Source organism: Lissotriton vulgaris, chromosome 4_1 (assembly GCF_964263255.1).
Source record: "Lissotriton vulgaris chromosome 4_1, aLisVul1.2, whole genome shotgun sequence".
Lineage (NCBI taxonomy): Eukaryota > Metazoa > Chordata > Amphibia > Caudata > Salamandridae > Lissotriton > Lissotriton vulgaris.
Window position 1 is genome coordinate 1806911238 of NC_141691.1, and position 12518 is coordinate 1806923755.

The 12518-nt window shown below is 50.6% G+C and overlaps 1 protein-coding gene across 1 annotated transcript in view; it reads left to right on the forward strand.

Annotated features, from left to right (window-relative positions):
• The window catches only part of LOC147724585 (fibrocystin-L-like), a 505554-nt gene that overhangs the window by 21708 nt on the left and 471328 nt on the right, over positions 1–12518 (forward strand). The window contains exons 4-5 of the mRNA XM_086918064.1: positions 10577–10718; positions 10837–10924. Of these exons, the coding sequence (XP_086774190.1) occupies positions 10577–10718; positions 10837–10924 (230 nt within the window). The remainder of the gene's footprint in view (positions 1–10576; positions 10719–10836; positions 10925–12518) is intronic.

Sequence of the window (12518 nt, forward strand, 5' to 3'; positions counted from 1 at the left end):
ACATTATCAGCTATATCAGAGATTTCAGAGACGGAACTCACTAGACTGGGGGGCAGAATTAAATCGGGCTCCCCTTCTGACCCACTCAGGCCACCCCAATTTCTAGAATCACTCTCGCTGCTTCCGCAACCGCTATGCCATATACTGAATCGGTCCTTTGCTACGGCTATAGTCCCAGTGGCTTGGAAGGAGGCCTATGTGTCTCCTATTACCAAGAGACTACGTTAGATGCGTCAAAGCCTGAGAATTTCAGACCAATCTCACTTCTTCAGTGGGCGGCTGAAGCCCACGTGAACAACATCCTATCACGTTTCTTGAGTACTCATAACATCCTGTACCCGTCACAGAATGGTTTCCGGCCGGGCCACAGCACGGAAACGGCCCTGCTTGCCACCACGGAACATCTGCGGAATGTTCTGGACGCCGGTCAAAGTGCAGCGCTCATTCTATTAGATTTGAGCGCTGCCTTTGACACGGTCTCTCATCATATCCTCCTTCATCGTCTGGAGGTAGCCGGGGTCAGTGGCACCGCTCTGGATTGGTTTAGATCCTTCTTAGCGGAGAGATCCTTCCATGTGTCAGCCCCGCCGTTCCTCTCTCAATCCCATTCTATTGGCCAGGGGGTACCGCAAGGCTCAGCTTTGAGCCCGGCGCTGTTAAACCTTTATGTACAGCCTCTGGCTGCCGTCGCGAAAAGTTGGGACCTTACGATGGTGTCTTACGCGGATGACACCCAGCTGGTCATCACCTTAGCCGAGGGGCCATCAGTAGTGGCATCCAGATTCAGAGAGGGGATGACAGCAGTGGCTCAATGGATGACAGAAAACCACTTGCAACTCAACACCAGCAAAACTGAAGTTTTGCTGGTGGGAAAGAAGGCTGCCTTGTGGAATGAACATTGGTGGCCAATGTCCCTTGGTTCGATGCCCACGCCTAAGGCAGTTGTAAAGAACCTTGGGGTCTGGATGGATGATACTTTGACTTTCCAGACCTATACCAAGAGAGTTGCTGCCACCTGTACAGGATTACTGAGGGTCCTTAACCCTTTCCATGCGGCCGCGATTCCCCTGGTGTGCTGTAAACAGCACGAACAGGGGCGGGCCGTGACGAACCCCAGCCGTCATCAGCACACGAGCACCGTAGTGCATGACGGCTGGGGTTCGTCATCAGCATGGAAGGGGTTAAACCCCTTTTGAAATTCTTTGACCCGATAGTACGTCAGCTAATTGTTCAGTCCGCCATCCTGACCCGCCTAGATTATGCAACCTCTCTTCTTTTAGGGGCCAGCAAAGCAGAAATCAGGCGGCTGCAACAGGTTCAAAATTCTGCAGCCAGAATTTTGGTAGGTCTCCCCCGTCACTGTTCGGCAGGGGATACTATTCAAGGGTTGCACTGGCTTCCGATTTCTAAACGGATCCAGTTTAAAGCCCTCTGTCTATCGTTTAGGATTATTAACACTAGCAGCCAGCACTTCTGGCCGACCTTTTGACCCCGTATGTGCCTCCCCGACAGCTGCGTTCACTAGGTCAGCAACTGGTGATTGTCCCGCGGTTTAAGCGTAGTAGGGCGGGAGGGCGTTCATGTCGCTATCTGGCTGCCAAGCTATGGAATTCCCTACCAATATCTATCCGCGGTATGGAGAACTTGCTCACATTTTGGAAAGCAATAAAAACCTTCCTCTTTGCATCCGTATAGTTGATAGCTAGGTCTGCCATTTCCTGCCTCGTCTGTGTCCTGGGTAGGTAGATCCGATAGCGCCGGGACGCCCCTTCGCTGGGGCAGCTGCGCGCTTTAGAAAATTAATAACACATAACACACACACACCCCCCTGGAGTTAGAATAGTAATTTTAACCCCTACACTATCCAGCACTTACCCTACTATTACACCCCCTTGGAGTTAGAATAGTCATTTTAACCCCTACACTATCCAACACTCACCCTACTATTACACCCCCCTGGAGTTAGAATAGTAAATAACATTTTAATAAATAACATTTAAAATGTATTTAAATAAATTATTTTAAAAAATTGTAATTAAAATTAAATTATTATTAATAAAATGTAATACTTACCAATACTTACGTTGTAATGGCATGCGTTGTAATAGCATATGCGTTGTAATGGCATGCGTTGTAATAGCATGCATTGTAATGGATCTTGCGTTGTAAAAGTTGCGTTGTGATGGTATGCGTTGTGAATGTGTGCGTTGTAACGTCATACATTCACGAGTTAAGTGTCACTGAAGGCCAGGGGTAATAGGAGTGTCAACCCTGGCTGTACATGGGACATTTAAGGCTGCATTGGGTGCGAGAAGACAGGAATAGGGGCTAGTAGTATTACACCAGACCCAAGATACATTTGAAGAGGCGCAATGTCACAGGGGCTCCTGTAAAAGCACTTGCAGCATCTCTACCTCACAGTGGCATACCAGCACGTGGCACTCACTCAAAACAAGCATTGTCATAGCCAATAGGTCTCGCCTTTGGGACGTTATAAGTGTTTAGCCATGCAACACTTGATGTTGTTGCACCAAGGATATGGTGCTGGATAACTAAACACTTATAAGGTCCCAGAGGCGAGACCTATTGCCTATGCCAATGCTTGTTTTTCAGTGTGCTGGGCAGGAACTACCTAGAAGTCATACATATTGATGGAAGGAAGGAGGTTGATTGTTACAACAAGCATGGGAGTAGCATGCAAAATAAACCACCTTCCATTTTGAACCTTGTCAGTAGTAATAGCTCTGAGCGACTGGATGAGGCAAGCGAACCCGTTAGCTAGAGATAATTACATTTATTTCCTTCTCACCATACTTCTTTCAGTCTTTTGTCTTTCTTTCTGTCCGTAGTTCTTTCTGTCTTGTTCCATCTTGCTTTCTTTTGTTGCATACTGTATGTACTTTTAACCATCCACCCTTCCATCCTTCAATCCATCTTTTCTTTATGGCCGGGATGCCCGTCACCCCCTCCCAACACCACTTCCCAATGGGAGAAGACAGACACAGGTTTGAACTTTTGGAAGGCGGGGGGGAGTTACCCCCCGGCCGTATTTATTAAAATATGAAACAAAATTTAAAACATTAAATAAAAGTTTCATGAATTATGTACAATTTTATTTTTATTACATTTTGATGAAGACATGTTCTTTGGCTAACCTTAACAGATCTCTAATACAAAGGTTTCCTAGCCGAGTCTAGCATCTTGAAAATGCATACATTCTAAATTAAAATTGTACATCCTAGCATTAAGGGCCAACGGCAAGGTCTTAACCGGTGTCAGATCCCTCCTACCAAAATCCCGCCTTCACGGTGTGAGTGGCGCATGCGCAGAGGACTTTACCCTCATTGCCAACTGTAACTTCCCTTGTGGTGGGGGCATCCTTTCACTCGACGCCATCTTAAAGGTCGTCCGAGTTCCCGTGTGAGGTATCTGTAGGAAGGGCAGCGTGGACTCCCCCCCATCCCCACACTCTCTTCCACCGTCCCGGATATCCGGCCCCCAGGAAATTTGTAGGAGGGGCATCTAGCCGCCTCCCCCCTGGGAGGGGCCTATGGCCGTCTCCCCCTAGGCGACCCATCCTTAGTGGGTGCCGCCTCCCCGTGGAAGGGGCCAATGGCCGCCTCCCCCGGGGCGCTCCCATCCATTCTGGGTGGCGCCCCCCTCTAGGGACCTTGAAATTACTGCTCACCGATCATGACCTTACCGCCCGACCAAAAAATAAATACGACAGTTGTTTTACCTACTAAGGGAAGAAAAATTCTGACATAGCCTTGATGAGTCATCAACTTAACCTTTCTTCAAAGGGAAAAATTGTCCTAAAAGCAGAAGCAACATCATTATATGAAACATTCCCTTACTTCTCTACAAAGGAAAAAAGGCCTATACACTTCTTTCTAATCAAACTTTATTTAAACAAACAATGCCATAGGGGCTGGTGGGTGGGTCAAAATTGCCGCTTGTTCCGTCGAGAGCTCACGAGCAACGAGTTGGTGCAGCCTTCAGAGCACAGGAACAAGAGGATGCTTCTTCGGATTCCCACTCTTTTATCCGTCTGCGGGAGGGCGGGGACCCTCCTCCGGTACGCCTACTGGGTGTGGTCTTCCGTGCGGGTGTCTAGGACAACCCCTCCTGGGCGGGAAAGGGCGCGCCCCGGCTACGCCACTTTGGGCATACCAGCCGAGCCACGCCCCCCGCCCAAAATGGTTTCCCGGGGGGATCGGGGCACCCAACCATACGTTCGGGGGGACCGAGTGGTCGCCCCTTTCCATATGGCTGGGATGCCCGTCACCCCCTCCCAACACCACTTCCCAATGGGAGAAGACAGACACAGGTTTGAACTTTTGGAAGGCGGGGGGGAGTTACCCCCCCGGCCGTATTTATTAAAATATGAAACAAAATTTAAAACATTAAATAAAAGTTATATGAATTATGTACAATTTTATTTTCATTACATTTTGATGAAGACATGTTCTTTGGCTAACCTTAACAGATCTCTAATACAAAGGTTTCCTAGCCGAGTCTAGCATCCTGAAAATGCATACATTCTAAATTAAAATTGTACATCCTAGCATTAAGGGCCAACGGCAAGGTCTTAACCGGTGTCAGATCCCTACTACCAAAATCCCGCCCTCACGTGTGTGAGTGGCGCATGCGCAGAGGACTTTACCCTCATTGCCAACTGTAACTTCCCTTGTCGTGGGGGCCCCCTTTCACTCGACGCCATCTTAAAGGTCGTCCGAGTTCCTGTGTGAGGTATCTGTAGGAAGGACAGCTTGGACTCCCCCCCATCCCCACACTCTCTTCCGCCGTCGCGGATATCCGGCCCCCGGGAAATTTGTAGGAGGGGCATCTAGCCGCCTCCCCCCTGGGAGGGGCCTATGGCCGTCTCCCCCTAGGTAACCCATCCTTAGTGGGTGCCGCCTCCCCGTGGAAGGGGCCAATGGCCGCCTCCCCCCGGGCGCTCCCATCCATTCTGGGTGGCGCCCCCCTCTAGGGACCTTGAAATTACTGCTCACCGATCATGACCTTACCGCCACAGGCCGGATAGTTGACCGACTCTCCGGCCCCCCCACTCCTCCTCAAGGTCATGCTTCCTCACACCCCTTAGCCATGCTATGAAGTCCCCTATGAGTAAATCATTCCCCTCCCCGGACAGGTGAACCCCATCATTCAGATACATGTGATCACCCCGAATACACCCGTGAGGAATGCTATGCAACTGCGCGGAGCGAAACAATTTCCCAATTTTATTGTTGACCCTTTTCACTGAGTGGTTCAACGCTGACACTGAAAGACCCCCCCCGCCAAATCTTCCTGGGAATCATGTGGGACCAGGCAATCGTGCACCCCGGGAGTTTCTTAGCCAACCAGCTAACTGCCGACAGGATGTGTTCTAACAACACTCGTCTTCCCAGCTTCACTAAGTCATTGCCCCCCAGGTGTACTATGACTATAGATGACTATAGATGACCTTTGCCGCCCTAAAAGACCCTCAAAAAACGATTGAAATTGGTCAAAACAGAGCCCGCCCTTCCCATGGAAGGTCACTCTGTACCCGTATTCCCCAGATGCACGAGTCGCGTCACCTGCCTTGAATACGTCCCCGGCGCGCCTCACATATGACTGGCCCACGACCCATACCACTCTCTCGCCAGTCGGTGATCCTCGACCGCTGGTCTCCTGATGTTGGGTCGACTTCCAATTCCGCCCCGCGTGACAGGCTCGCGGAACTGTAATTCAAACAAAAAACAAGAAGCGTGAGTGCATGTCAATTGACCTTCACAACATGTGCAATCGCACATACCTTTTGAAGCAATTCGAGGACCAACGGCCCAGCTGTTTTACTTCCTCTGCACTCTGACCCCGGGCCGTAGCTTCAGTAGCAGCCCCTATCCTAAATGAGTGGGTCCCAAAATCGCACGGGTCCATGCCCGCGGCAGCGATTGACAGTGCTAGCACCCTCTGAAACTGAAATCTCGTCAGTGGGGTGCCATCATTGTGCCTAAGCAGACCCCCCCCCCCATCTAGCCGCCCTCAGTGCCAAGTATTCCTCTAAACACTTTATCGGACAAGTGGGAGACCCTCGTGCGCGCTGCACGACAACACTATCTCCCATAGCTCTTTGGTCTGTCTTGGACCTGGCTACCGAGATTACCATCGAATCACCCCTTATTTGTAAGTGATCCCTGCACAAGCCTCCCTCCATATCCTTCTTGTTCTTTGCTACGAGCTCGCTTACCCGCATAGCCCCATGGAATGCCAAAGCGAAAGCTGCCCGGAACAGAACTGTTTCGAAAGGGGAGGAGCACGTCTCATTCAGCTTTGCTAAAAGCAGAGACAATCTGTCTAAGCCAATCGGGCGCCTCGTATCCCGTTTGCGACCCTCGAGGCGTTGCCAGCCGCGGAGTGCCTTCCTAACCAAAAAGGAACCCGTCGGGTCACTTATGCCGTCCAGCTGTGCCATGAACGAAATGGCCGCCCTATGTCTATTGGCCGTTGCCGCTGATCGGCCTTCTCTGTGCAGCGCTACCAGGAACCCCAGGAAGGATTCCTCCTGCCCCCAGCTCTGTCTCCCTGTCAGACCCAAAAATGTGCAGTAGGAACGAAACGCTCCTTCGTAAGCCTTCCTTGTCCTGGGAGCTAAGCTGGCTGCCACGAGGTCTTGTAATCCGGAGCACCGATAAGCCATAGCCCTTCGGGGAATGGTGCCGCCACTAGGTCCGCTGTGGGTAGATGGCCCCTGAAAGCCTGCATTTGTGAACGAGAGAGTGCATCAGCTGCAAAATTCAGTACGCCTGGCACATGTTTTGCCCTGAACTGTACATTCAATTTCATGCAACGTAAAACAATTTCTTTCAACAATCTCAAGATCCACTTGCAGCGGGCTGCCTGCTGATTAATGCACTCAACCACAGTCATATTATCCGACCAAAACACCACCGAGCGGTCCCTGAAGTCGTCTGGCCATGCCATCAGAGCAACCCAAATGGGAAATAGCTCTAAGAACCCCATGTTACCTGTCAGACCGCTGGAGTACCACCACGTCGGCCATACTTGTGCCGACCATCGGTTACCAAAGATGGCGCCAAATCCCACGCTCCCAGCTGAGTCGGTCCAAAAACCTAGTTCATCCGACAATGCTGGTGGTTTGTTCCACACAACTCGACCGTTAAAGTCTGCCAGAAATGCCAACCAAATGCGCATGTCCTGGCGAACCTCTGCCGACAGTCTCGTACGGTGGTGTCCTTCCCTGAGGCCAACCATAGCTTGTGCAATGGAGCGTGAGAAGGGGTGGGCCATTGGTATCACCCTTAAGGCAAAGTTAAGCTGACCCACTGTTTGTTGTAACTGGTGCAGGGTCACTTTCTCCTTGCCCAAGTATTGCGTCAAGGAAGCCCTAAACTTGGCAACCTTTTCCCTCGGTAAACGGAAACATCCTTCCACAGAATCGAGCTCAATTCCCAGAAACTCCAGTGAAGTAGATGGTCCAACCGTCTTACCTGGTGCCAATGGGACTCCGAACTCCCGCATGAGGATGCAGAAATCCTGCAGCGCCTGCGCACATTTCGCATTGCCGGCCGCTCCCAAGAACAGAAAGTCATCTAGATAGTGCATAACGTGCCTATGCCCCGTGGCCTCGGTGAATGCCCACTCTAAAAAACAGCTGAACATTTCAAAATATGCACAAGAAATGGAGCAACCCATAGGCATGCATTTATCCATGTAATAACTCCCTTGAAACGCAAAACCTAGCAAGCGCTGGTCTTGCGGGTGTACCGGGAGCAACCTGAATGCCGATTCGATGTCCGATTTCGCCACCAGCGCCCCGGGGCCTAGGTGATTTAATATGGCAACGGCATCGTCGAACGATGCGTACCGCACCGAACAAATATCCGGGTCAATGGCTTCGTTCACCGAGGAACCTCTTGGGGCAGATAAGTTGTGAATCAGTCTAAACTCCCCTGGGTCTTTCTTTGGAACCACCCCCAGCGGGGAACACACGAAATCTGCCACCGGCGGGCACTGAAAAGGCCCCGCCACCCGCCCCAAGCCGACTTCTTTGGAAATTTTCTTTGCTGCTATGCTTGGGTTCTGTTGGACAGATAACTGATTTTTACAAAAGGAGTCCCCCCGAAAATCCCCCGCCGGGATGTTGAAGCCATATAGGAATCCATTCCTCAACACCCCGGCGGATACATGATCAGGGTATTTGTTCAACCAAGGAGTCAGAGCCATGATATCGACAGGTGTAGGCAATCGGTTCACAAGCATCACCTCATTCTTGCTTAGACCCTCTCTTTCCTCCCGTTCCGCTGTTCTTAGATCTACAGTTATTCTCCGGGTGTGAGGAGTTCCCACAGCCCGCACACGCATGCCTGAACCTACATGTTCCCTGGGGCCTGCTCCAGTTGCCTCTATTGAAGCCCCAACAAACCCCCCGCTTGCCGCCATTTCCACCGGTCTTGGGCTGAACTTCCCCACCGGCACATGCTCGAAAGGGCACCGCAGGCTTTTGGCGAACTGACCCCGACCCGCTCCCGCCCGGCGAGGACGTACCCGCCGCACCAGGCAAGAGCTGCTTGTGCCATGACACCGAGTCGAGGCAGTCCCAGGTCAAAGATGTATCAAACTCTTTTGCTTTTCGGAATTTCATGTCATATCCTTTCCACTCGTCCCCCTCATACATAGTATAAAAATCCATAATCCTATTCTGGTAACAGGACAACTCGGTCAGTACTTCCGGCTTTCGTTCACCCATGACTGCCGTAAATATCGAAAAGGCCTTCACCCAATTCGCCACGGTCTCATCGACCCTAAATTCCGCCATCTGGGCCCGCCATACACTGGGGTGCCATAAATCTTTCTGGGATTTTGCATATTCCATCTCGCGATGGTCAGTCAACAATGAAAACATATTCACATATTTTTCCCCCCATATCAATTCCTTTGTGGCCGCAGGGATGTGCTGGGCCACCCTTTCGCGCCTTGAAGGTAACAAACCTTCCCCTGCCATTGGCAATGTGTGCTTACCGGGTTCTACCGTCGTGTCCGCCGCTTTTTCCCGGCTAACCGTAGGTACTCCTGGCGCCACCTGTGAGGGAACAAGAGGAACACTCGCTGTCCCGGCTTCTCTCGACTGCCGTAACTGCTCGATTATTAGTCTAGCCTCCTCGGCCGGGTCCCCCGCGGCCACTGCCCCCCCGCTTTCTTTTTGAGCCAGGGTAACACTGCCGCCAACTGGATGGCCAGTTCCGGGGGCATCTCCTCATCATTAACAGGGGTAATTACAACCGGGATTGGTAAACCTATATCTGGGTTTGGTACCGGGGTGTCTGCTGGTGTGATGGGGGCGACTGGGGGCACCTCAGGAACCGGATCCTCCCCGGAGACCGCCCTCTTCTTAATATGCTTCCCCCTACCCTCAGGGACGATTCCCGGCAAGGCCGGGCCTATTACCTTCTTAGGATGGCCTGAGCTGTTCTGAGCTGCTAACTGTTTTTTAACTTCGGCCAAACCTCGACCGATCGAGTCAACTTTACTGAATTTCCGGTCCATGCTCGCCATCCGATTCGACAAGGTGCACAGTACCTTCTCCAACTCAGAGCTCTTTCCTGCTTTTTTGCCGGCCATAGCTTTGTTTACTCCGCTCTAGTCAACGAGGTCCCAGGTCCTTCGTACTCCAAATAACTGAAAGAGAAACAACAAGATTACAAGATCTCAAAATTGCCGCTTGTTCCGTCGAGGGCTCACGAGCAACGAGTTGGTGCAGCCTTCAGAGCACAGGAACAAGAGGACGCCTCTTCAGATTCCCGCTCTTTTATCCGTCTGCGGGAGGGCGGGGACCCTCCTCCGGTACGCCTACTGGGTGTGGTCTTCCGTGCGGGTGTCTAGGACAACCCCTCCTGGGCGGGAAAGGGCGCGCCCCGGCTACGCCACTTTGGGCATACCAGCCGAGCCACGCCCCCCACCCAAAATGGTTTCCCGGGGGGATCGGGGCACCCAACCATACGTTCGGGGGGACCGAGCGGTCGCCCCTTTCCATTTGTTCAATCATTGTTCTATCCATCAAATCATTATCCATTCTGGTCTTCCCCCACCCTTTCCTCCATCCCTCCTCTCCAACATCTAGCTCTCCATCTATCCTCTGTTCATCCTACTCCCCAACCATCCATCCATCCATCTCTGCATTCATCCATTCATCCTCTCTTCATCCTTTTCTCCATCCTTCCTTTCTCTCCGCCCCTCCATCCCATCATTCCACTGCACGAAATCTATGTATGAGTTTCTTGGAGACCGGAGTCTTCAATTAAAGTCAAAGGAGTCCTAAACATTACAAATATTTCATGTTACACAGAACAGCCCAGTAGCACGCACCAACCCTCGCACAAAATGCGAAAGTGGGGGCTAATGACGCCCGCGCCCCTAACCACAAGGAGTACTTTGTCATTGGCAGTTCATCTAGAATGGTCTTGAAATGTAAGAATAGTCTCAAAACCCTTATGTATGAATTATTTAACATGTAGGCAATTTTGTGGTACAGATGCTGACAGACACTTTATTCGTTTTCCATTTTCAGGCTTCGCTGATGCCAACCAGTTCGACTATGGTGACAGCGCCTCCTCGGGGAACCTCGTGCAAATGGTATCTGCGACCCAGTCGATTCCTTGTGATGTGGAAAAAGATGCCAGTCATCAAGGGGTAGTAACCTGCTTTACCCGGTAATGTTCTATTTCGTGTTATCTGAACGATTGATCAAATGTAATTCCTGTTGTCGTGCAAGTAAACAATTACAACCGTAAACCCTTCTCGTTTGTATCCCCACCTCACTTCTTCCAGAGCCATGCCAGAGGATCGATACACGGTGCGCGTGAGCGTGAATGGAGTTCTGGCTACAGACATGTGTAGTGGGCAGTGCGTCTTTTACGTAAGTGCTTCTCTAGTTGTATATCTACTAAGAGCTATTTGTGCATATTATTACTCGGAGGGCCATAAAAGCCACTGCCAGAACATAGCTTGACTTGAGCCAACAGACTTGTTAAAGGAAACGATACCTTGAACACATGAGCCTCTGACGTGGGTAGGTAGAGGCTGGAGTGTTGAGGTAACGTGGTGACGACACACCGCACCAAATGTTCATGAACTTTCAAACTGGTGGAGTGTTAATGCCACCCTTGATTTGCACCAGTACAATTTTATACAAAAGTGTTTCGAAAATCAATTTCCCAGCACAGCTTTTAGAAACAGTTGGCCAATAGGCAGGTGATTTACAGGGAGATTGAATAACCTGTACATTGATATGACCTATCTTTTTTTAAAGTGGGTAAAATATCTTTTCACTTCCACCTCCCACTTCCTTCCATTAACCACACTCCCTCTGCCCTGTAGCATAGCAGCCACAAAAAACGATCCAGGACCTAAATGGAAGGAGCTGGATAGGGAAAAGGGCTGTTCTCCCTGTGAGTGATACTCCGAAACCTGTCAGAGGATGCTTGATTCCGGTCCAAGGAGGTCCTGGTCTGGCAGTTCGGGCTGGACTGTTCCGGTTGAGAGTAGGGTAAAGAATGATTTGCACATGGCTGGGTCCAAACTGGGGTGGCATGGTGAGCAAAACAACAATGGATTTAACCCAGATCTGTGACTGAGGGTGAATGTTTGACAATGTCAGCATCCATCAATCATCTTTTTGTGTTGTTATAGTGATTTGATTTGATTTTTATTTTTGTAAAGCGCGCGATTGCCCGTGGGCGTCATGGCGCTGGATCTGTTTCAGGAGACACATGGTCCGGTTTGCTCAGGTCTATCTTGCTTTGAACAGCCAGGTTTTCACTTCCTTCCGGAAAGAGAGCAGAGAGGTGCTATTTTTAATAGTAACTGGGAGTAGGTTCCAAGTCCTGGCCGTGTGCAGTATGAAGCTTCTTCCTCCCCACCTAGCCTGTCTAAACATTGGGACCTGGAGCAGTTGAGACTGGCTAGATCTGAGGGTTCTGGATGGTTCATAGGGTTTGAGCCGTGTTCTAAGGAACAAAGGGGCCAGAGCCATGAAGGGCCTTATAGGCCAGGCATAGTGATTTAAACACCACTCTTTTGGGAATCGGGAGCCGGTGGAGGTACTCCAGTCTGTGGGCTATTGGATCGTGCTTGGGGACGTCCAACACCAATCTGGCTGCTGCGTTCTGTAAACGTTGGAGTTTAGCCATGATTTAGACCTGGGCCCCAGCATACAGCGTGTTTCCGTAATCTAGCCTTGATAATGCCAGTGCTGTTACAACCGTTTTCCTGGTGTCCAGCGGGATATAGGGTAGAAGCTTCCTTATCATTTTCAGAATATACCATACCGCCAATGTTAGTTTGCTGGCCTGAGCATCGAAGGAAAGCTTACTATCCAAAGTAACACCTAGGTTCCTTACCTTCTGAACTGGAGAAGTGCAATTGCCCAGGCTATCTGGCCACCATTCTGGTGTCCATACATTGGCGTCAGATCCAAACAGCATTACTTCGCTTTTATCTCCATTCAGTTT